This window comes from Agelaius tricolor, unplaced genomic scaffold (genome assembly GCF_023055355.1).
Source record: "Agelaius tricolor isolate 1412-34295 unplaced genomic scaffold, bAgeTri1.0.p SCAF_28, whole genome shotgun sequence".
NCBI lineage: Eukaryota > Metazoa > Chordata > Aves > Passeriformes > Icteridae > Agelaius > Agelaius tricolor.
Window position 1 is genome coordinate 6,970,611 of NW_027269288.1, and position 25,752 is coordinate 6,996,362.

Below are 25,752 nucleotides of genomic sequence, written 5' to 3' on the forward strand. Positions count from 1 at the left end.
CAAATCTTGCACACCCTTATTCTGCACACCCCGATCCTTGCACACCCTTATTCTGCACACTCCAATCCTTGCACACCCCAATCCTTGCACACCCTTATTCTGCCCACCCTGATCCTTGCACACCTTTATTCTGCCCACCCTGATCCTTGCACACCCTTATTCTGCACACCCTGATCCTTGCACACCTTTATTCTGCACACACCAATCCTTGCACACCCTTATTCTGCACACCCCGATCCTTGCACACCCTTATTCTGCACACCCTGATCCTTGCACACCCTTATTTTGCACACTCCGATCCTCGCACACTCGGATCCTCGCACACCCTGTTGCTGGCTGCTGGCAGGGCAGAAGCTGCAGCCCCCGGGCAGTGGCTCCTGTGCCATTTCCCACAAAGTCCCCGGCTCCACGTCAGCCGTGCTGGGGCAGGGAGGGCTGTCCCCAACCGCAGCTCGGGTACTTCCCTCCTGACTCACAAGTGACAGACAGCAGCGCTTTGAGCGCTCCCATTAATGAGAGTCCTCCCGGCCGCCTCCGAGGGCTCCAGAGCCGGATCACAGAGCTCCGAAAGGCCAAACTTCCACAGCACAATCACTGCAAAAGAGCATTTCCCAGACTCACTCGATACCGAGGTTTTGCCTTCTTTGAGATGAAACGCTTATCAGGGTTTACAAGCCTTCCTGGTACATTTTAGCCCTGTGCCGGGGGAATTCCCTGCAGGGGGTGGTGTAAATGTTGAGGAAAGCTATACTGTAATTGTGAAAGCATGAGAAACCATAGAGGGGTTTTCAAATGAATTTTCAGGTTCATTCACAGCTTGGCTGAAGAGCAGCTGTGGGAAACAAACCTCCTGAGAACTGAAACAGAGCACGGAGTGGAGCTCAGAGCTGCAATTCTTCAGTAAAGCAGGGAATTTAAGCATTTCAGTGCTGGGGAAATGAAACTGGCCAGTGCTCTGTTTCACTGGGTGAGAAAACAGCCCATGCCGTAGGGTTTGGCCTTGTTACAGTGGTTTTCAAGATATAGGAAGAAAAAAAGAGTTATTTAAAATTTCCTTTAGCCTTGGCCTGTCCTGAGAGGGGAAATACTTTTGTTTCAAATTTCAGTGCAAATCATCAATGGCTGAATTTAGGGAGTTATTGAGCGTTATTTTTGAAGGCACTGTGTCCCTGTAGCTGTCACTGAGTCAACTGGAGAGGTACACAGGTGTTCATCATACAAAAATGTCTAATTCTTGTCCTGCCCCAAACTGAAGGACTCATTTCTAGTGCTGGGATCCTCCTTGGAACTGGTATTCCATCACAGGGGACAATATGGAATATGGAATATGCTTCCCTTATGGATTCTTCCCTTTTGAACCTAAATTTGCAGATTAATTTGTTCCAATGACTCGTGAAGAATGAATGGGGACAGACAGGTCTTTTTAAAAAATGTAATAGAAATTTGATTGCCCTTTAAAATCAGTGCCAATACGATCCAAATTTTCAAAGCTCATAAGTGCTTCAGATCCAGTGATTTAAATTGGAATGAGACACCTCTACAGCTTTTGAAGGTCTGTGACTTTTATCTTTTAATTGCCACTGTAATGAAGAGGTGGGGCTTTTCAGGCCTGTCTGTCTCTGTGATAACCTCATCTCCTCATGCCCGCCCTACAAGGCCTCCCCAGCTTTATCTCCAAGGCCCTGAGCTCTTTGAATGAGTTTTCATTTGTTCTCGGCCAGATAAGCAGCACCCTTGCAATATCCCCTCGCTCCAGCGCGGCTCTGACGCAGCTGGGGTGGTGAAGTCTTTATCAGATTAGAGCTTATCAGGCTCACAGAGCAGCCTGGACACTTGGTGTATCTCCAGGGTTACACTGGGGCTGCCCTTGGCTGTGCAGTCCCCATTCAGGAAAGTGCTCAAGCACGTGCCTGAGCAAGCCAACAGTCCCACTCAGGGCTGTGCACCTCCCTTTGGCTTTGCCAGGGATCTGCTTAAACATTTCCTCAGATCAGAATATGAAATTACAGATTTTTGTGTGGCAGAGTTTCCTACATGACTCAGTAGCCAGAGAATGCTGCAGTGTCCAAGGGATGGAATCTGCCCTGTTGCCACTGAAGAGCCTGTGCCCCCCTGCCCCTCTCCCCAAACCCCAAAGGGAGCTCTGAGGATCCTTTAATGTTCACTTAACTGACTCAATCATCTAAGTCAGCCTCTGAGCAGGGGCAGCCTGTAGTGGTCAGGGGGGAAATAGGCTCTGCTGCAGAATTCCATGTGGAAAGCACACACACACCTGTCGCAGGAGGAGGTGCTGGAAGAGGAACTCTCAGCTCTGCTGGTTCACAAGTAGTTTTGGAGCATGAAAAATCCTGCCAGAGGAAGCTGGTTTGCTGAAGGGAGTGCTGTTGTACAGTGCCCTGTATTGTGAACTCATCCTAAATCAGATTTAATGCAAGAAGATCACTTATGTAATGGATAATTGAAATATGGCAGAAGTGCACAGGATTTGAACTCATGCTGAGGAGAAAGAAATCCACAGAAACCCCAATCAGCAGGCAGGTTGCTGGCAGGACAAGGCAATGTTGGTTTGACAGTAAAGAAATGTTTTATATTTCATAATGTTCTTGTGTCATAGAAGCATTTGAGGTGTCTGAAAATACCAGTATGTTCAGCAGTTTGAGCTCACGACTCTCTGACTCATCCCACTAAAAATGCCAAAGAAATAAAGCTATTCCTTTGTATCCTTCCAGAGTGGACAGGAAACACTCCCAGGTGGTCAAGAAAAGCACCCATCATATCAGGACACCTAAAACTCAGGGGGTTTAAAGATTGCAGCACCATATTCAAGAACTTTGGCACAACCCTTTATATCCCTACAAACAGGTGGTGAAACTGTAGATAAAGAAAAATCAGGGCTGAGAAATTTGGGTCATATGATAAGGAGGTTTAGTGAACTTTCCTGTATTTATTGTACTTTTGTTACTCCAGCCTGTGGTAGGTGTGAGCCTGTCACAGCTCCCTGTTGGGAAGCTTGGCTGCTCCTACCCTGAGGTGTTTGGTTAATCTTTGAACTCTGGGGATCCTTGGCCAGTCCCAGTGGGGCAGCCAAGATAAGAGGCACTGCACAGAGCAGGGGATTACACCCAACCTCAGTTCATACCCTTCTTGTAAATGATTAGAGGCTGCTTTAGTAAATAATTGTTCACCCCAGCGTGTGCAGTGCCCCAGCCTGTAAAATGTTTATAACACCTGAGAATAGTTTATTGCCTCCATATAAACTGCTTATAAATGGAAAATTAGCGTGGTGTGGGACCAAGGGCAGGGGCAGAGGGGGCAGTGTTGGGCCTCTGTTGCTGAGCTCCAGGATCCTCCTGCCACAGGAGGGATGAGAGACCCTGCAGAGAAGGAAAGGTCCCCTTTGAGTGTACCTTAGCTGGAATTGTCAGAGCCCTTTGGGCTCTAATGCAGCAGGATTTATGGAGAGGATGCAGATAAGAAGGTATTATGGTGACTGGCAGCTGGGAGAAAAGGGAAATGCTGCCTGGTTCAGGGCTGGGAGGGACTGGCTGGCTCTGGGGGATGTTTCTTTCCATCACTGCCTGGGGTTGGGAGAGTCAGGCCCTTCCTTGTCTGTGTGCCACAAACCACCTGGGGCTGGGCTGAATCTCATGCTCACCTCCATCCTCCAAATGTGAATAATCCCCAGGACACCGAAAGATGAGTGATAAAATCACAAATAGCTTTCAGTATAAGTGTGATGAGCATGTTTGCCTTTCTTTTTAATCTTCCCTTTAAGGATGCTGTTGGCCCTGCTTGACTCACCCCATCCTCTCCATTTGGATTGGCTTCTGGTGGGAAGTTGAGCAGCTGTACCTTTGTTTTCTGTCTTCTCTCACTGCTGCAGAATATGAAATTACAGATTTTTGTGTGGCAGAGTTTCCTACATGACTCAGTAGCCAGGGAATGCTGCAGTGTCCAAGAGATGGAATCTGCCCTGTTGTCACTGAAGAGCCTGTGCCCCCCTGCCCCTCTCCCCAAACCCCAAAGGGAGCTCTGAGGATCCTTTAATGTTCACTTAAATCTGAATTAACCCAATGTCCTGGCATTTGTGAGTGTTTTTCATGGGCCCTTCCCCTTCCACAGGCCCATTAATGAGGCTAAAATAACATAAATGTAACAGAAGCATTAAAATAACACAGGATCTCTCCTCTTGATCCTGGCATCAAAACCAACAGGGGCATGTGATGGGATCATGTGAATCCACATTACTTTGGCCCCACAAATGGTTCCCTGAGGTCTGTTAAAAAAACCTATGGAAAAACATAAACACAAATACCACAAGTGTCATAGAATCACAGAATGGTTTGTGTTGGAAAGGAGATTTAAAGATCATCTAGTCCAAACCCTAAATGTGTTTTTCCCCATGTTTTCTGCTCTAATCCAAGAGCTGCAGTGGCCTTGAGAGGAAGGAAGGTAAAGGCTCTTTTCTTGATGAGCATCCCATTAGAAAAGTGTGGAAATCTCTGATGGGGGAGGTTGTTCCAGCTCTAACATTGGAGACTAAAGCAGAGACTCCTTCCCTGATGGAAAAATAAAATCTGATTAAACTGAGAATGGGTTTTAGAAAAGGGGAACCAATGGGAAATACTGGGTAAATTCTGTAGGTTTTACCCAGTTCTGACTCACAGGTGATGCTCCAGTTTTGTCTCACACGATGCTGGAAGTGCTCATTGATAACTTGAACTAGTGAGAGCTGCACATCTCTGTTACAGGTGCTGGGTTTCTGGTTTATATATATATATATATATATATAAAATACACAATATTATGTAAGACAATGGGATCTGCAATCAGCCTGAAATAAAAGCTCAGCCTCTCTGGAAAACCTGAAAGTTGGGCCCTGAATTGTGGCAAAGAGTACAAATTCTCAGTTTCTCTGGGTTATGAGCCAGACTGTGCTGTTTTGTTTTTGTTTGGGGTTTTTGTTTGTTTGTTTTTTGTTTTTATTTTTGGTGGGGTTTTTGAGTGCAGTTTATTTAGCACCTCGGCAAGATTTAATGTGGTAACTCTTGAGATCTCAGCACACTGAGGTAGAATGTCATAAAGGTGTCTGGTAAACAGATGTTGCAGTCTCTGTGAGCTGCTGGGAAACTCTGCATCACTGAATTCATGTGGAAGCAGCTGCAGCTTTGCAAGCTTTAGTTTCCTGAATAAATCCTTTGGACATCTATTCCACTTTGGCAACTGTGGCTGTGGGGAGGTAAAGACACAAGTAAAGCCCAGTTGCTGCAGCAGGGCTGGACCTTTTATCAAACCAGCTGATAACAGAAGGGTGGATTCACTTTCAGGCAGTTGAGTCTTGAAGTTTTCAAAGGGAACCATTAATGCCCAGCAGACATTAATGGATCAGGAGAGGTTTTTGTCAAGATTTGCTTGTGCAAGTAGTGAAAAGGTGCTCTGTGCTTTAATGGTGGTGATGTGCATCTCACTGCTGCAAGATCACCACAAGACCCTAAGAAATAACAAGGCTTAATGACTGAAGAATTCAGCAGGATCATGAGAGGAAGATGTTTTGTTGTATTTATTCACTATTCACTTTCTGCCTTTAGGTTTTCAGAAAATTTGAGCGGCTGGAGCTCTAATAATGATACTGAATAGCCAAAATTAGCACCTGTCTGCAGATAATACTTTTCAAAAATAAACCCTGAGATGGGAGTTGTGCCCAAAGTCATGCTGGAGGATTTCAAAATCCAAACCAGGACCTGAGACTTCTGCCTGAACTCCCCAAACTGTTTTGAGGCTGAAATGAAAAGTGTGCAGGGAGGGAAGAAAATCTTCCCTGGATGTTCTGTGCTGCTACAGGGCTCAGCAGGGGAAGCTCCACAGGGATTTCCATCCAAGGCACAACTCCTGCTCCTTGGAGGTGGAACTCAGCCCTTTGCATGCTCTGATCTCAGGGTGGGTTCATTCCTTCCCCGTGGAGCTGGTGATCCATCTTACTTGATGGAGAAATTGCTATGACAAAATGCTAAAAGCTCTTGCTCCAGGCTATTTTTAATCTACTGTAGGTGAAAGATCAGAACACATTTTTGGAAGATTTATGTGTGGTACCCTTGTGCTGTGCTGGATGGGATAAATGGGAGTTGACAAAATACAGGACATGAGATTTAAACCCTTGACCTGTGACATTAGGAGTCATCACCAGTGTATGTTATCACATTGATGTTGTGGAGGGAAAGGCTTTGCTCTGAGGGAATCTCAGAAATGCTCAGCTGAGTGCAGGGATGTGGTTCTCACTCAGTCCTTCTGCTTTTTGTGTAGTGTTCAGTAGTGAAATCTCCTCTCAGGCCTGCGTGGGCTTCAGTGCAGAATATTTCCCAGCAGTTTTGGTGTTGTCTGTGCACAGTAAGACAAAACCATGTTTGTGCACAGGAACACATCTGTGTTTTGTGGAAAGGGTGAAGCTACTTAATGACAGCTCAGCTTGTGCAGCCTCAGCACTTTTGCTGATCCTTTAATAGCCCAGGCTTTCCAACTGCTCCCAACTCTGTTCACTGTGTCCATTTCAGAAACAAGAGCCCTGATAAAGCCAAGAGCCTTTAGAAATTCTCTGAAACAGTTTTCACCTCAAATTCAGGGTTCTGCTGAACCCTGCAGTGACTGTTGGTGATGTTCACCTGCAATGGTGCTTCCAGAATTCCATCTCTTTGTGAGGGGCACGTCTCCAATTAGCCTGGGGATTTGTTCTGCATGTGCAAATCTTTTCTTGGGCAAGGAAGTGTCACATGGAGACTTGGCTGAAGAAGGCAAGCTGTTTAATCTTAAATGGTAATTGTCATCCTCTGGCTAATGATAAGCAATATTATGGCCTGTGTATCAGCTGTAATTAAGCAGTAAGACACAACAAGGTGTATGTTACACAGAGATAACAGTGCTCAAGAGCCAGTGACCTGCACAGCCCATTATCTGCCAGCTGCACGAGCCAGGCTGTGCACGTGTGCTCCCAAAGCCACTGTCCCCTCTGCCCCTGCCTGCAGGCTGCTTCTGGGGGGCAGAAAAGGGAAAGGCCTTTGTGCTGGGTGAGTTTTTAACAAAGCTTTTTTATAACAAAGCTTTTGTCCCGAGTAGTTGATTTCTGCACGTTTAATAAATCAGTGTGGAACATTCTAAGGTGTCACTCCCTGGGGTTCTGGAAAATCAGCCTCACTTCAGGCCAGGCCCTGCAGGGCTGTGCTGCCACGGAGGGGTGGGATGTGCAGGGAAGGATTCCCAATTCCAGCACCAAACAGCACAAGGCATCAGCTGCTCCAGGAAAGAATTCCTGTTGCTTTCCCAGATGGCAGAGGGAGCTGGGACGTGGGGTTCGATGGACTTTGTTTCACAGCAGGATTGGATTTTGGTTAAAGGTTGGAGGAGTGAAGTTTGTACTGTTCATACTGAGCACAAAACCTTTCCTGTGGAGCTGCCATTGCCCACGTCCTGCACAGGGTGACCAAACTGATGATGCAGGAGCAGAGTGAAAACCAGGGTGGCACAAACACCAAAGCAAAGGGGATGAGAGCACCTGAGTCCTGCTTCCTCCAGCACAATCCATGATCTGTTGTTAAATGTAGGGATCCTAGGGGAAAACCGGTGCTGGAGGAGGAAACCCCAGTGTGAGAGAGCTTCCAGTAACGGGGAATGCAGAGCAGGATCAGCCTTTCCTTGCTGGGTGCTGTTCTGCTGCTTTCCTTCACTCTTTACGTGACCTCAATGAAAGTTTGCAGGGCAAAACACTTCGATGTTGATCAGATTTTCAGCCTAAGCATCCTGGTCGTGGATCTGCTGCCCCTTGATACTGGGCTGCTGTGGTTAATTGCACAAAATTAAAATTCAGTGGCTCAAATTGCCGTGTTTTGTTCCTATGTAACAGTCTGTCTCACACTTAGTTATTCATGGGTTTTCTCCCCCCAGCCATACAAATTAGAAAGTCACTGGGATCTTGATAAACAAACTGCTGACAATTTAGTCTGGGCAGAGGGAGAAAAGCAGCAATAAACTGAGGTGAGAACTGTCTCATTTAATGTCTTTTAGCCAGTAATTGCCAGGACACAGTATGTCTGCATGGATTTCCTAAGTTTGAGGTGATGTTACCCATTCAAATGGGTGGATCCTGATTTAGCCAAATAACAATTTGCAAGATCTTTAGACAGATGTGGGCAGGGTGGACAATCTCAGGCTCCCTTTGTAGCCTGGGAAGCAGAGATCAGTTCTGAGGGTCGGGATGGCACTGAACCCATCTGGACCCTGATTTCAGTGGATGGCCTGGACATTACTGTATTAAAAATCCAAATACATAAAGTTAGGCTTAATATAAGAGCAGAGAGACAAGGCAGAGGCCAGAGGCAGCTGTCTGCTCCTCAGAGCCCCTCTCCTGGGTGCGAGTGTTTCTGATTACAGCTGTGCACTGTAAATGCCTGCTCCATGTCTGGGGATAATCCATTCAGAGCAATTACAAGGCATCCGTCACCAGCAGGACCCGAGCCACAGGCTGCTTATCTGGGAAAATTGATGGAAGGGAAGGAGGGAGCGAGGGGAGGAAATCAATGCCTTCCCCAGTGTTATCTGCCAAATTGAATTAAGCAGCACGGGATCCCTGCACGGGAGCTGCGTGTGCTGTGCTCAGAGCTGGGCAGGGCTGGTGCAGCTGCCCTGGGCTGCTGCTCCCTGGCAACTTCTGGGCATCCACCAGCAGCAGCAGGGCTTGGGTGGGCACAAGGAGCTCAGAACTTGCCATGCAGAACCTCCAAGCCCACAGCAGCAGGTCCAGCTGGGAGCCTCGTGTCTGTTCACAGTCCTGATGTACAATCCCAATCCCATCCTGTGTTCTTTTTTTGGTGGAGCCAAAGTCCCATCCCAGATTTTCCATGCAGAGCGTTGGAGGGAAAGCAGCAGGGCTGACATCAGCAAAGATGCAGTAATTGCAGGCCTAGGAAACCTCTATTGCTGAAAAATGCTGCGTGTGTTGAATCCTTTGGCACTGCAGTGTAATCCTGAGCTGGGAGCTGCTGCCAGGCAGAGGGGCTGGAATTTGGGGCAGAGGGTTTGTGGGGGAGTTTAACACGCCAGGAAATGGAACATGGAAGGTTTGGTGCCCTGCCTTCCTCTGCTGCTCCGCTCACCTCGTGGGCTGGAAAGGGAACTGAAGGAAATGGGGCTTCTCTGTGTCTGACTGGTCACTTACTCTGCAAAGCAGTGCTGGAAAGGCAGGAGCTGGGTTCAGGGCAGGCTCACTCTGCCCTGCAGCTGGCAGTGCCACGGAGGGGTTTGGGGGGGACCATGAGCAGCAGGAGTGGGGCTGCAGGGAGGCCCAGCAGGGACTGCACAGGGGATGCTGCACAGGGGATGCTGCACTGGGGATGCTGCACTGGGGATGCTGCACAGGGGATGCTGCACAGGGGATGCTGCACTGGGGATGCTGCACTGGGGATGCTGCACAGGGAATCCATCTGAGCTGTCACTCGTGGGCTGTGTTCATGAGCTGTTCATGCTCTGTTCATGCACCTGTTTCATCCTTGGTCACATAAAGGGAAGGGTTTCATGACCTTTTTTGACAACCAGACAATAAAGGAATTTCTTGTTCCAGGGCTGGAACTGAGCACATGGAACAACCCAAAACAATGTATTATAAACAGGGTTTATAAAGGGCTCTTTGTAAACTTCCTTCCCAAAACCATGGTCACTCAAGTTTATTCTCCTTATGGTGTTTACAGAAACGAGATTTTGGAGCAAATTTGACCTTTGAAGCAGTGAAACCTCATTTTCTTTTGACCTGTGCAGGTGTCCTCTTGTTCCTTGGAGTCTTCCTCAACTGCATGGGTATGGGAGGTGGAAGAGCAGGGGTGGAAGGGCCAGAGGGCTGGGATGGCTGGGCCAGGGTGGCTCTGAGTGAGGGTGTAATTCTCAGGGTTCCAGGTTGAGGAGCTGACTCGACAGGAACAAATACAAAGGTAAATCCAAAAGGATGAGCCAGAAACCCCACGGATGCTGTGCACAACAATTGGGCTCAACCAGTGCCAGCCCAGAGAGATGTGGAAACTTTTTTCCCTCCCAAATAAAAGTGTGTGGGAATTTGCATTGCAGTCAGGTAATACTTAAAGTGCACATAAGCCATCTCATAAAAATTCCAGTGCTGTGTACGTCACACAGCTGGGTTCTATTAGAGCTGTGCTCTTCTCCTGACAGTGCCTTGGAGCTCAGATCTCCATTAACTCTGCCATTCCTGGGCTTCTGCTGCTTCCCAGATTGCTGTCATTTCCCCCCAGTGTTGGATCCCTTCCCTGCAGGATGTGTTTCTTTAATGTCTTTTCAGCAAATGAAGGTGGGAGCACCTAAAAGCTCTGGTTTGGATCCCTTGAGCAGTAACAAGGAATTTCCTCCTTTCTCCCCAAAATCCCTCAGGCCTCTCCCTGCTCTGTGTGTGTTGAGCTCCCTGTGCTCCACCTGCCAGGCTGGGATCAGGGGCTGCTCACAGGACATTGGGAAGCACTGAGGAGCTCTGTTCATCCCCATCTGGGGGATTTTGTGGCCCTTTCTTTCAGCTGTGCCCCACACAAGGTTTGGATTTGCCACCCCGTGTTTGGGTTTTTAGTGGTGTTCTCTGATGGCTGGGTAACACAAGCTCTTGAGTAAATCATGAAAAGTTTTTACTCCAGGCCTCAGGAAATTGGATTTTTATTTCTATTTCTATTTATTTCAGCTACTTTGAGCTTGAGTCAGTTCAGCTCACTTGGTTATTGGGCAGGTTCAGGTCTCATTCCTAGTAACTGAAGTTATTTTGTCAGCAGAACCAGGAATTTCAAACCCAGTTATTTACCCCTTACCCAGAAACACAGGACAGCTTGACTGGGCTTTACCAATCTGTGTTGTTGCACTCAGAGCTCCTTGGAGAGAGAAAATAGAATTTTTCACCTCTGGTACCAAGCCTTATCAAGCCAAATCTGGTTTGCTCTTTAGTTTGGAACAGGAATTCCCTGACAAGTCTCTCTGAGAAGGAACAGCAGGAGGAATGTTACCTGAACTTTTCATTTCAGGACCCCGAGTGCCAGCAGGGCCGTGCAGGTGGAAGGGCAGGGATGTGGGTGGGATATGGGGCACAGGATCCCTCCCCAGGGATGTGGAGCTGCTTTAGGACACAAACCAAGCCCTTGGAAAGCTGGGTGAGTCTCAAATAAGAAGAGATTTATTTTTTTAAGCTCTTTGCTCATTCTCCAGCTTTTCCACTGCTTTACAAAGGCATTTCAGAAATGTCCCAGAGCTGTGGAAATTCTGCAGCCACTTCTCAGAAAACCATGAGAGAATTATTCTGACATATGTTTCCATCTCCTGCTTTTTGCATTTTCCCCTCTTGTGTTTCTTTTTCTTTGACCTAGAACAAACTTCTCCATGCTTACAATTCTCACTATTCCAAAGAAATTTCAGTGTTAGATTTTCCCCACGCAGTGGAATGCTGGGATCCCAGTTGAATTCCAGTCTCCTTCCAGCAGTGTCCACGCTTAAAAGTTTTTATTATTTATTTATTATTTAAATGATTATATATTATTATTTATTAGCAGTGATTTGTGCTAAATGATGCCTCAGGGAGGGTCCTTTTCCTGGGCCCTCAGGAAATCAGGGACCAGGTGCTGTGGGATCATCATGAAAGGGGGAGCAGCACCTCAGCAAAGCACAGAGAACTCCAAAAACATCCCAGAGCTCTTTATTTTTTTCTGGACAAACAATTTTATTTTCGGTAATGCGTCTATACACTGTACATTCAGTCACTGTGGTATATAAGCATAGCTATTTTCATACATAATCTCATAAAGTCCTTTATTTTACAATATTATCTGCATCAGGGGGAGGGGATGTGGAAAAGGGGGTGGAAAAGGACTATCAAGGTACACAGCGAAATAGATAAATATGCCAAGCTTTTTTCTTATTTTTTTTTTAAATCAGGCATTTATAAACAAGAAAGCATACATTACTTACATAAAAATAGTTCTAGAATAGTAGAGTAAGTCATAATATTGTCATTAGCAGCAGCATAGGAGAGACCAGGATAACAAAAATGTGCTGAAATGCTATTGGCTATTATAAATGTAAAGATTTATTTTTCTTCAATTGAAAAAATGTCATTTCTGTGAGTTCTTTCAATTAAAAAAAAAAACAAAACAAAAAAAAAACCAAAACAACAACCAAGCCAACAAAAAAACTTCTCTCTAAAACACATGGACTGCTGAGAGGGCAGAATGGAACAAAAACCAACCTTTTGGTAATAAAATACTTTACAGTGAAAATAAGGACAAATAAAATGCAAATGATGGAGAAAAGGTTATAACCCACATTGAAAACTTGCAAAAAGATTTTGTTTTGTTTTTTTCCTAACAGACAGCAAAGGTTCTTCTCAGTTAAAAACACAACTCATAAAACAAGACAACTACCAGGTAAGAAAGAGTTTTGAAAAAGTAAACACCATATACACTTATAATACAACAGTGTAAAATGAAAAAAAGTATTTACATGTTGAATTTACTTTTAATGTTTTTTTTACATTGGCTAGTTCTGTTTGAAAAGCAGAATATTATGTATAGAGTTAGCTGCTCCATAGATATGAATGTTATTGCTGTTGGTTTTTTTTTTTCCCTTCGTTAAGTCTTCGTTCAGTAATAGAAACAAGGAGTAATTAAACTGAATATACAAGTAGTAATATATTTGTAGGTACAGGGAGAGTCAACAGCCTGTATGAAACACCTCTTCTCCCTTGGAACTTCTTAAAGGAAACTAAAGCACAGAAGATGGGGATGGAGGGGCAGCCCCTGTCCCTGGAATGGAAGGAAGGAAGGAGGGAGGAGGGAATTCCACGGCCGGGCTCTCACAGCTTTACTGAGGTGTTGCAGGCACAGGAATGACCCCAGAGCTCCGAGCACCTTCACACGGCGGGGGCCGCTCTGCAGAGCCCCCCGGTGAGAATCGGCCCCTGGGGCTGGGACAGACGCTGCTGATGGCTCTGGATTCCAACTCGGCCCCACACTCTGCAGGAACAACTCCCCTGCCCTGCAGAGTCAACTCTGATTGTTAAACATGGCCAGGAAATGCCCCGTGCTTAAAGCCAGCCCCAACCCTGCCAGCCGCTCCCGGGCAGTGGCTGCTGCTGGAGAATGTTTGTTCCTGCTCTTCTTGCACCGTATTTCTCTTCATGATTTTAAATGTTAATTGATAGAAATGGCTTTTCACTCCCAAGGGACAAATCCTAGGGAGTTTGGGGTGAGTTCACTGCAGGTATGGCCCTGCATGGAGTGCTGGGAGTGGGGCAGAGAGGAAAGCCCCAGCTGGAATTCTGCTCTGGAGGCTCTGTGCTGCCCTGGGGCCCTTTACCTGTGCAGCACAGGTGAGGCTGCTCGGTGCTGATTGAATATTTCACTGTTCTGCTTCTTTCTGCAATTTCCTTCCTTCAGGAGCGTGGGAGCCTCACACCCAGTGAGTGACTGCATTTCCCTGGGCACAGAGAGAAAACTCACGTTGTGCTCAGGTGAGTGGCTTTTCCTGGCAGACAACAGCTGGACATGGACATGTTGCTATTTTTTGGGGGTTATAAAGGGAGAGAAACCATTACAGAACGGGGGGAAAAACCCAAATAAGCAAAATTTCCAAAGCCAGGCTTCCATGAGCCGCCACAGGAGCGGGGTCTGTTCTCTGTGTGGTTCCCAACACGGCAGTAAAGCAGAGCACAAGGGACTTGAAATGCACAAAAATGATCAGCTACAGCTACACTTGTTTAGTTTCCCTTGAAGAAATAAGTGGATAATACAGATCTGGAAATCATAAGGCTGAGAACATTTTTCTGCATACTGCATAACAAAAGAACCCCTTTACATAAGACAGTAATAATGCCCATTAATGACTATATGGCAGAGTTTAATCCATGCATATGATTTAATAATCGCAGAAAAAAAAACATACAAAGAAAATAAAACCCCACATTAAAAAAAAAACAAAAACAAAAACAAAACCTGCTCAAGCATAATCAAAATTCCTTTTGCATTGCACTTTAGAAGGAGAGCTGCACCTAGAGCCAGTCTCCAGTATCCCAAACACACAAGGGCCAACCCCTGTATCCACAGACAGGTTCAGGTCATTGACTTGGTGTGACTGTTTCTTGCTCCCAACAGTTTTACATTGTCCCAGTAATTCCACTCCTTTCATATTTCTTCTTTTTTGTACCTAAAACATATATATGAACTTCTTTGTTAATGCTCACAGTTACTATAATGGTTACTATAATGGTTTCAAGCAAACAGCTCTTGTTTAAAAAAAAAAAAAAATCTCTCTAATGTACTGTAAGTAAATACCATAATTTTAGGATTGGAAGCCGCTTTCTGTCTACTGGGAAATAATTTTGAAGCTTACATAGTTTGCATTAATGTCCAAAAGCAAATAAAGATTACTGGAAATATGTTTCTTCTTTTAGAATAACTCTGGGTATGATGATGCATAGGGGGTTCTCTTTTTTTTCCTTTTTTTTTTTTATTTTATTATTATTATTATTCTTTAAGGTAAAAAAAGTGTCAGCATCACCTAGAGAAGATGCTGAGAGGAAAAATGAGCTGGAAGGCACATCTGCAGCCCCAGATCACATTTTCACTTGCTTGAGCGTGTCAGAGGTGAGTGTTTATGGGTGAAAATTCATTTTCTCCTGATCAGTAAAGCACCAGCTTTATTTGTTAAGCACTTTTGGGAGCATCTCTGCTGCTCCCCAGCTTGGGTCACACACAGCCACAAAACCAGGTTCTAACTGAACCAGCAGCACAGGGGGAATTCCTGCTCTGGGGACTCTGGACCTGCTGGATCCTCCTTTGCTTACACGGACGCTGACGGGAGCTGTCAGTGGTGGCAGATTGGGTTCATGGGTTGCACAGCTGTTAGGGCAGAATCTCAAATGCTTGACATGTACATCTTAGGAACAGGGAATAAAATGCAGAGTAAGATTCTGACAAAGTGCAGGTTTAAAAAAAAATATATATATAAAAAACCTCAGCACCACCCCCAAGGCAGTGATGGTTTGCTGCATTGTATCCCGGGGCCGCGGCTTGGATCCCAAAATTAAAGTAATTTCTCTTTTTAAAAACAAAAAAAAGTCTTTAAAAAAAGATGTAGGCTTATTCACAGCAGCAAAAATGTTGGTTTTCTGTTCTGTAGTATCCGACACTGCAACGTTGGACTCTCCTTGGGCACAGAAATCCTGACTGACAGTTCGGAATGGAAGCAGGGAAATACTGAATTCATGGTAAGATGGTGCAACAAGATGAGTTTTCCAGAAAACTGAAAGCTGAAGATTTCAGAATGACTTCAACACACAGATGTCTCTGCTTTGTTCCTCTACCAACTGATCATCCATTTCCTTCCTTTCTTCTTTCTCTCTTTCTTTTCCCAAGGCTGACGTGCTCCTGGGTGAAGTCTCTGAACACAGGGGGGTCTGTGGGGCTGGGCTGGGGCTCTCAACCCAACCCCTTCTGCTCCCCTCATCCCCTGCACACTCCTGCAGCTTCCCTTCTTCCTGTGTCCAGGGCAGGAAATGGACATAATTCATTCTAAGGAAAAAAATCAACTTGGAAAAGCACTCTGAACTTCTCCTACACCCACGTGACGGGATGGAACCGCGATGGCTTCTGAGATGGCTGGAAAACTGCTCCTGACATGGATGGCATCATCACCAAGAGGGGCTTCTGCACAAAGAATCCCAAAGCCTATAAAGTCATTAAAAATTGTGCATCGAAGGTTTTTTATTTTTTGTCTTTTTTTTTTTGTTTTGCTTTTAAAGGTTCATTATAAAAATCTCGTTAATTTTTTTTTTTTAATACCAAGTCTGTGTAATGAATTCTTTTAAATAGCTTATAAGAAAAGTCGGTTTGTTTTTAAATTCCAAAATGTTCCAACAGGCAGGAGAACACAAAGCCACTGCCGTGCTCACCTTGGACTCCGGGTTCAGCTGGACCACACTGCTTTGCTTAGAGTTTGCCAGTAGAAAATTTGCTGTGGACTTAAAAGTATTTTGTTTACAAACACTTTGTGTTTTCTAGGCACAGTAAGATGTTGTGCTATATGGATTGGGAAAAAAAGAGGCGGAATTCAGTGCTTCTGTTCTAGAGAGTAACAACATTTGCCTTCCAGCTACTGAGAATCCATATTCCTAAAGTGTGTGCCAGGACACCACTACTCACACGTGCACTCCCAGTCCCACTCTCTCCCTCCCTGTGCTGGGGATGAGGGGTCAGTTCTCCATGGGGCTCGAGGTGCTCTCACTGCTGGGCTGGCTGCTGGCTTTAGGCCACAGCTGTTCCTGAAGTTCCTTGACCACCTTCTCCAGGTGCTCCCGGGCCTCGCGCTCGTGCAGGAGGTCGGCGCGGAGCTGCTCCCGGTCGGCCTCGGCGTGCTGCAGCTTCACCTGCAGGTCCTCGATCTGCGGGACAGACACACAGACAGGGCTGTGGGACACAGAGCCCTCCCCCAGACCTTGCACGGGGCCAGGGGGGCACCACAATGTCTACTCCAGGCACAGGATTATCAAGCTTGAGGAAGGAATTCCCTGTTCCTTTTTTCCATACACTGCTGCAGTACAGTCCCTGCTTAGCTTTGAAACCTAAACATTCCCAGTGACTCCAGCTCCAGAAAGGAAGGTTAAGAAACAGTTCAAGAATTCCTTAGTGCCACAGAATCTGGTCACTGCTTCAAGCATGGCTGTTATTTCTTTAGGCAGTGACAGCAGCTCAGCAAAGCAAACCCCAGGTGTTGGCACAGGGGATTCACTTTCAGCTCTTTTACAACGATTGTTAATGGAAGTGACCAGAAAGGGCCTTGGCTGCTGATGGGTCAGGCCTTCCCAGCTATGGATAAAAGCCCTGCAGTGTCCCCACTCTGCTCCCAGCAGGACCTGACCTGCTCCCTGACCTCCCTGTTTGGTACTTTCTGACAGAAAAGGCAGAGAAAACCCCCAGGACCGGAAGGTGCAAATACCAGAAACAGCACCCAGCATGAAAGGAAATGTCAGCAGTCAGCAAAGACTGCCACTTAACAAGGAAGGGAAACCTCCAATATTTTGGGCTAAAATGCAGGTAAACCTCCCCCATCCATGTTTGGATTTCAGTATCAAGGTAAGAAAAAGGAAGGCATAAACCACAGCTCCTCAATGGGCATTAAGCATTTAATACTTTAAGCCTACACAGAGGCATTTCCACCCTGACTCTTTTGTCTTCTCCCACCCTGGCCTGATGCTGTTTCTGTCAGACTGAGCCTGTCTAGAGAACTGCGGTTTCCTCAAAAATAATACGTGACCAACTTCCTCTTGCACCCCAAGCTGTAGCTACAAGGGTGTATAAAGCTTTATTTTAAAATTTCTCAAGACTTAAGTTACAATGACATCTTATAAAATTGAGTCCTGGGAGTGAGTTACTCACAGGAGTTTTGTTACCAGCTGTGCCAGCCACAGAACAGAAGCTGCCAGGTGCCCTTTGCCCAGGGACCGCTCTGGGGGCTCGGGTGGCTGTGACAGGGGTTGCTGCAGGGGACACTGCCAACCTGCCAGGCCTGGCCTCAGAAAAGAGGAATAATTGGAATAATTGGCTACTTGAGTTCTTTTTGAGGGGATTATTAGCCTTTAAACTTAAAGGAGGGAATGCATTAAGAGACTGAGAATGCCCAGGGTCACAGAGTCACCCCCAGGACACCCCTGAGCCCCCAAGCCCAGCCCAGGCCGTGTTCAGCTGCCCTGGTGCTGCTCCCCAGGGCCCTGGGGGAACGCCCAGCGTAGCAGCCCCAGGGAGGCTCTGTTTAGTCTGGACACCCCTTATCAGTGAGACATCCTGTGATGCTGAGAGGAAGCCCCACATCATTTCCTGCTCCTGGCCAGACGTGTCTCAGCAGGAGCAGGCGGCCACTCCCCTTCCCCTTATCAGAGCCCTGGAGATTGCGAGCTTGGCTTCTGCTCTTCCCCTCCTCCCTTAAAGCCACCACGCCAGGGACCTGCAGCTCCTCCCTCCAGGAGCACCTGGGTCTCACCACAGGCTGCTCCTGCACTCCTGGAATTCCCTCTGCCACGAGCTTTTCAGTGCTGTGGTAAACTATGTAAAGTATTTGAAGTACATATAAATGCACACAAATTAGAGTTTGTTAAACAGAAGCTTTTGAGGGCTATGTTTGAGGGAGCTAAAGGGGGGGCACCTCTGTGGCAGGTGCATGGGATGGGTTTAAATTCAGGCCCCATTTTCTGCCCTCCTGCCCTCTGTCGATGCCTGTCCCAGCTCAGAGCAGGGCTGGGAGCAGCGCCTGGCAGGGGGCAGCAGGAGGGAGCTGAGGAGCTGCTCCAGCCCCGCAGGGCCTCACCTGTGCTGAGTACTTGGCCCGGAGCCTGCCGGCCTCGCAGCCCTTGTCACACACGCGGATCTGCCGCGCCTGCTCCAGCTCCCGCTTCAGCCGGATCCGAGACTCGTTCGCCTCCTTCATCTTCTTCTCGTTCTCGGCCCGCAGGCGCTCGATCTCCTTCCGCAGGTTGCGCTTGGCCTCCGTCGCTTCCCTCAGCTTCTCCTTCTTGGCCACTCTCAGGAACTCCAGCTCCTGGACACAGAGGCAGGTGAGGAGTGAGCGCGAGGGAAGCCATCCAAACCACATTCCCACCTCCTGCTGGTGGTGACCGAGGCAGCCCACGGCCAAACCCCGCTCTGAACTCTGCACGAGCCCTTCTCCTTTAAATCCCGTGGAGTTCCTGCACTCCAGCTACCCCGAAGCCCAGGATAACAAAAACCTCAGCGCTACAGCCCCATTTTGCTTTGTCAAGCAGAATAGCTGCGACCATCTGGGCCTGAATAAAGATGAACTGCAGTTGGAGAGAGCTCCAGCACCAGCTCCACGTTCCAAACCACCCGACTGCAGTGCCTGGGCTGGAGCTGAAGGCTCTGAAGATGCACAACGTGCAAAGTGCAGTTCTGAGCGTCCTTTGTGTACAGCAGAGCTCAACAGGACACCAGAAATCAGCTCCATTTTATCAAGCCCCCACCCAAAATCCACTCAAGGCAAGGACAGAACACAAACTGTGTCTTTCCTAGCTCTGGGGTGCTGTAGGTGACTGGGGTGAGCCCCAAGACTCCTGGACTGCTCAGTCACAAGAGCTGGAAAACTCTAGGCTAAAACCTGAAGCTGAATGGAAACCACATTTTGCTCTGGGAACTGCCACTCCCCCTGTCCAGGCTGGGAGCTGCTGCCTTGGAATCTCAAATCCATGAGGGAACCATTAATTGAAGTGATAATGATAAGGAACCTTCAAGGTACAGAGGAAGAAACCCATAAATTGTTAAAATACTCGTTCACAGCAAGCACAGAGATGTGGCTCACGCTTCCTAAATGGTTAAATCAGAAACTAAAGATCTATTTTTTCCCCCAGAAGCAGCATTTCCTCCCTGTCCGAGTCAAACCCTCCAGCCCTTGTTGCTGTGAAGTAGCACTGCAGGGTCATGGGAAATTCACTCTTTTGACAATCTCACTTCCCAGCCAGGCTGGAAGTTAGCCTGGCCATGCCTCTGGAAACACACACACAGCCCCTGGAAGTACCCAGAACCTCTGGAAATACACACACAGCCCCTGGAAATGCACACACAGCCCCTGGAAATGCACACACAGCCCCTGGAAGTACACACACACACACACACATTATGCATAAATGTTTACTCTTAAATACATAAAATAAAACACAGATTTACTGGAACACAAAGGAATTAAGCAATTTGCTCAGGGTAACTAAAAAAGAGAGCATCACTGGGGTTTTGTGTCTCAAACCAGGCCCTTATTTACTCCATCCCATGGATTCCAGCCCCAGCTTGGGAACAGCTCCACACCAAATATTCAAAGAGGACACACAAATCTTCCACGCTGGCTCCCCCTTCTATTTCCCTGCACTCTTTTTACCCCAGCTCAAATAAAAGCCAGTTCCCCCATCACTGAGCCCTGCAGCCCTGCCTGACCATGGACACACTGATGCATCCAGGAATTCCTTATTTATTCCAGAAAGAAGGAGCTGCTTCCCTGCCTGAAGCTCGGCAGTGTGGCCAGTGGGATGCCTGACAAAGGCCTCAGTTCAGCTGTGGCCGTGTCCCAGGAACACCCTCCCTCACAGAGCCTTTAAACTCCAGCTAAAGCCTCCAGAAATGTTTCCTGTTCAGTGAAATGAAAACAAAATAAACTCTGCTGGACTACAAGATTTTTTCAGTAATGAAAAGATGTTGATTTTGGTAACCATGGATTTATAACCCAAGGAAAAACAGGTGGCAAGCTTAAAAACATAAGACTGGTTCCTGTGCTTTGGTTTCCCGGCTGGATTTACAAACAGAGCCCCAGGAAAGGCTGTTGCTATTTGGGAAAAATGAGGCAATTCCTTTTCCAGAGCTCCCTGCTGGGCTGTACCTGGCAGGGCAGGGCAGCCTTACCTGGTGCAGGCTGCGCTTGGCCTGCAGGGCAGCGTTCAGCTTCTCCTCCTGCTTCACCCTCATCTTCACCACCTCGTGCAGGAACTTCTCTTTGGCTTCTTTTGTGTCCAGGCCACTGTCCAGGGCCTGCCTGAGGTGCTCCAGCTCAGCCTCCAGCCCGCTGCTGTGGGGGTCAGGGTGTGCAGCCACCTCGTAGGAGCTGTTGACAGGGGCTGGGGGCTGCATCCCAGGGGAGCTCATGTCCTTGGCAGAGCTGGAGGAGGTGAAGGATGGGGAGGAGAGCGAGGATAAGGAGGAGGTGACTGGAAAAAAGAAACATTGAAAATTAATTTTGAAATGTCAATAATTGAGACATAATTATATACAGCTCGTATATGTATTATACAGCTCAAAATGTGCTGAGGCCCTTTTGTACAGAGACACTTGATAATCAATTTTAAATAGGAAAGGAAATTAAAAACCTACTCATTTTATACTTTGATACTTGAAAAATGATGAAAATGCAACCTTGACTTAAGGGACTGAGTTCAATTTGTTTGAACTGTGACTGCACCTCATGTCACAAAGGTACCATGGAGGCACTGGGCTTCCACAATTCCATTTAAACCCCACAGAAACTGCACAGGAACCGCTGCAAAAACCCCAACCCAAACAAAGGCAGCCACAAGTGTCACTTACACTCTTCCCTGGTTTCTACTTCAATCTCTGCCTCTGACTCCTTGTCCTCCTCGGGGGCCGTGGTGGCCGCGGTGGCGGCGGTGGCGGCGGCGGCGGCGGCCTCGGGCACAGCCGAGTGCTCGGGGCCGTGTTTCCTCTTCCTGGGCTGCCCTGAGCCCAGGGCCTCGCTGCCCCGGGACACCACCGTGGCACAGGGGGGGTTGCTCACCATCTTCTGCTGGGCTGGAGGGGCCAGGGCCACGTTGGGGGCCACGGCGCTCTCAAAGCTCTTGTAGGAGTAAAAGCTGGTTTGGGGGGGGGGGGCAGAAGGAGGAGAAAATGGTCACAGTCCTGGCTTTGGAGAGCTTCCCACTCCAGAGTCACACTGCAAACACCCCCAGTGAATCCCACTGATTTCCACCAGCTGAGAACCTGCCCGTGGCACTGTTCAGTGCTTTGCCCTCATTAAACCCAGGGATCCCATCCCAGGAGCACCAAGGAGATGAGACCTCCCAGAGCCTAAAAGGCCTAAAGCTGTTTCCTCTGCTCTTCATGGCACTGCTGTTTTAACCAACTGCACAGCTGGATTTGTGTCTATCCACAAAAGTTTTGTAAACTCAAACCAGCACTTCCTTAAGGAAAACCATGGAGTGGAAAAGCATCTCCTTGTGCCTCTGTGATTCTGACACACACCTGAGTGTCCATGTGTAAAACCACAACCAACAGACCTTTGGTTAAACCTTGGTGTTAAAAGGGAGCATTAACATGACATCAAATACATGGAATTTTGCAAATGTAGAGCAAAGACTTTGTAACTTCAATTTAGCACCTATAACATGATGTGGTATCAGTTAAGATTTCTCCTGGAGCTGTTGTAGGTGGACAAGGACACTTACACCACTTCTCTCCCTACCTAGTTTAAAAATCAGAATATGCTGATAGACATTTTCCCTTCTATTTTCCTTTTTTAAAAATCAATCCCCACAGCTTCTAAGAAACTTATTCATAAGGGCAGCACAATATGTTCTCCATAATATTCCCTAAAAACACCTGGTCACTTAAGTCAAACTTTCCAAAGAAATCATCACCCTCAGGCAGAAACCTGGCCCTGAGCTTTTTCAGAGTGCACAGCTCCAGTCTGGCCCAGGGCTGTGGAACTGCCCTGGGACTTTCTGCTCTCAGGGTGACACCGAGGTCCCACCTGCTGTGGGTGACTCACTCGGGGCTGCTCCTCTCCAAGAGCAGAGCCTGGTTGGTGTCTGGGCAGGTCTGACAGGCTGAGGAGCCAGGGCCCCCAGAGGCTCTGGGGAATCTCTGCTGCCCCCCGGTCTCCCTGGCACGGTGGCGAGGGGAGAGGATGGAGCTGGGCTGGGCCAGGAGCCTGGCAATGGCTGCACCTCCCTGACCCCTGCCAGGACCCCAGGGACCCCATCCTGAACATTGGCTGCACCCCCAGGTGTCCCAGCAGCCTCCACCCTCCCCTTCTATGGCGGGTGCCACCTTTAACCCCTTCACGCACAAACCAGCAGCGCTTCTTGTGTTTCCTTTCTGCAGACAAAACCCTGCAGCTGCAAAGGCTGTGAGCGAGCACGGGGACAAACGCAGGGGCAGCTGGCAGCCCCTGTCCCAGGCCTGTGTCCCTACCTGTCCCGGATGAGGGCGGGCAGGTGGCTGGAGAGCTCCTTCTCGCTGGCAGACACCGCGGGGGACCAGGGCCGGAAGGCGGAGAGGCGCTGCCGGGGGTGCACACAGCCGATGCTCTGGGGACACACAGGACACCAGTGACCCCACAACCTCTGAAAGCATCAGTCCCCCCCACAGGGGACCTGGGGCTGCCCAGGGCACCCTCAGTCAGTCCCACAGCTGCTCCCCACTGGCCACGACCTCCCTGCTCAGGGGTTCTGCTGGCCCTCGTGGGTTTGGCTGCGGTTTGGAGGGATCACAAAGAGCCACAAACAAATCCTGAGCCTTGCAGGATTCCTGTACCTCAAAGGCACAAGGGAATTCCTTACTTCCCTGGCACAATCCAGGTCAATGAGCACTGGAGGGTGACAAGGAATCTGGGGGGACTGTGTAGCTCAATGCTGACTAGGAAAAGGATGGGAATGTTACTAATTTAGAAACCCTGGGCATGTTCTTTCCCTCATTTTCTCCTCTGGTCTCAGTAGAGTGATGCTTTGTGCCAATTTGATCTCTCTTGATTACAAAATATTCAACAATCACCTTATTAGATGAACTGGATAAGGACCGTAACCAACTGGATTGTTTCTCCTTCTCAGAAGAAGCTGGAGATTGGGAAGCAGAGTCATCTATTTTGGGCTTTTTGGAAGCAGGAGGATCTGAAGAGACCTGAAACAAAGACCAAAAAAATCAAAGTCAGATTCCTCATTTTGCAATCAGCTTAGAAACAAGTTATAAAGCAAAAGCAAATTTTGTTATTTAGGAGGAAGAAACTCTGGATGTTTTTCTTCTTTTTTCAAATGTAAGGCCAAACAAAGGAGTGCAAACAAGGGGCAGACACAGACTGTGACATAACACACTTCACTCCTCCATGGGAGACACTCGGGTCAAGTGTGCGTGGCACAGGAGAGATGGGCACTGATCAAAGGGAGACACTGCTCCAAGCTGAAGAGAACTATCAGCCTTTTATGATTTTTGCATGCAGAAAGGTAAGTTTAATGTGGTTGCTGAACTGGAAAGATTATTTTAAACGAGAACAGAACAGACTTTGTTATTCTGTTTGCAGTGGTTGTTATGCCGATGACTTCACTACCCCACAGCTGCAGTGGATTCTGGGGGTGCTGCCAAGAGCTGCTTTGCCTTTTCCACAAGTGGCTCAGCTTGGCCCATAAATCATCCTCAAGCATAAGAAAGTCCTTTGGCAAGCAAAATCCCTTTCCTTCAACACTGTGAAGGAATAAAATTCCTACAGTCCCAGCGTGGCTTGCAAAAAAATTGGTAACTACTGGTTTAACTGGTGCACTGGGGATACCAGCTTGAAGGGCTGCCAGTACAAACACCTCTCACAGCAGGGAGGGAGAAGGTTCTGGACCTTGCGCTGCATCATGACCAGAAACAATAAAAGAAACATCCCACCCCTGTTTCCATTCCTTTTTGTGTCTTTTTGCAGTTCTGCACTCTCCACCTTTCCCCATTCCCACCCAGCCTGGCTCCCAGAAGGGTGGCAGAACCACACTGCAGTCATTAATAATTGCTCATATTTGCATTCATTTGTTTCATCCTTTCACTTCACCGTGATTTCTGTGGGCAAACAAGTGTTGATCCAGGTGTGTCTGGAGAATCTGGGCTGGCAATATCCTGGGAGCCCAGTGACAGGAAGGACCTCGTTTACCAATGTGTTCTGAAAATCAGTCCCCTCAAGGCACCTTCAGCTGCGAACTCAGAGGCTCCTTCTCCAGCTGATACTGAACCCTGAGCACTGTGATTGAAACGATTTACCTGAAAAGCACCTCCAGAATTGTCCAAATGCCCTTCTCAGGCCTCTCCACCCAAGAGCTCTCCCTGATGAGGAGGAAGTTCCAGCCTCAGTCCATGCAGAGCCTGCTGACCCCATGGGAGCAGGGCAGATCACTGTGCAGCCCCTGCCAGCCCGTCTGGCATCACCCCCTCTGCCCTGCCAGGCCTGGAGGGCTCAGCACAGCATTCCCTGGCACTGGGGAGCCTGGGGCAGCTTTCCATGCACAGCAGATGAAGGAGGATGACCTGGGAGGGGTGTGGGGGTGTGTGTGTGCAACCCCCAGGACAAAATTAGCCCGTGCCAGTGCCAAATTCCAGCTCCATGGGATTTGCAGCAGATTCTCTGGGCACAGCTTCAGGCTTCCCCAGGGCTGCCTCCTGCCCAGCCAGGGCACGGGGCCTCCCCTCAGACCCAGCGAGGAAAGGGCATTCCTGAGCCCTTCTCTAGAAAACACAGCACAATGCACTGGAAAAGATTTGCTTTTGCTCTGGGAGATGCTGCCTGTGCAGAATTAGTGACAGCATGGGAAAGGCATTTGGCAAGGGGCTGCTGATCCCAGCCCGAGCCACTGGGGACAGGAGCTGTGTGGGGAGGGGACTCAGCCTGCAGGGTGGGGAGGAAGGGGGGCTTGGAATGAAAAAGGCAACAGGTGGCAAGACTCAGCAGGGAACCCATCCCTCCCCCTGTCCGTCCGTCCGTCCGTCCGTCCGTCCTGAACATTCTGTCCAGGCAGGAACGGGACAGGCCCCAGGCTGGGCCCAGAGCAGCGCCCCAGGCACCCCCAGCTCTGGGAATGGGGACAGGGACAGCCCTGGAAAGGCTGGGGGAGATGTTATAGCAGAATGATGATCTCATCTGCATTTTTAAAGGAATTCTCTCAATCCTTCTCCACTGTCCCCTCTCTTCTGCCTTCAGGTCAGGGCTGACCCCCAGGACCAGGAAACGCTGCTCCAGTTCCATGCCCAGGAGCCTGTGCTGAGCTGGAAACACGGGGTGCAGCAGGGAACAAGCAGCACAGGAGGGAGGGGTGTACACAGGGGAAACGGGGCTGTGCTCCCCAGAGGAGGGACAGGGGCAGACAGGAGGTGCTGAGGTTTTTCTGCCCTGAAATCTTCTCCACCCTGGGCACTCCTGGGAACCCAGAGCTGG

At 48.3% G+C, this 25,752-nt stretch overlaps 1 protein-coding gene across 2 annotated transcripts in view; it reads right to left on the reverse strand.

The window, feature by feature from the left end:
• Window positions 1-11,715: 11,715 nt before the first annotated feature.
• SKI (SKI proto-oncogene) overlaps window positions 11,716-25,752 on the reverse strand; it is a 103,114-nt gene continuing 89,077 nt past the window's right edge. For both annotated transcript variants that reach the window (XM_071448778.1, XM_071448777.1), the window contains 6 exons: window positions 23,349-23,474; window positions 22,770-22,885; window positions 21,147-21,430; window positions 20,469-20,770; window positions 18,376-18,606; window positions 11,716-16,456 (listed from right to left, as the gene is read on the reverse strand). In XM_071448778.1, coding sequence (XP_071304879.1) covers window positions 16,268-16,456; window positions 18,376-18,606; window positions 20,469-20,770; window positions 21,147-21,430; window positions 22,770-22,885; window positions 23,349-23,474 — 1,248 coding nt within the window. In that variant the 3' untranslated portion in view covers window positions 11,716-16,267. The remainder of the gene's footprint in view (window positions 16,457-18,375; window positions 18,607-20,468; window positions 20,771-21,146; window positions 21,431-22,769; window positions 22,886-23,348; window positions 23,475-25,752) is intronic.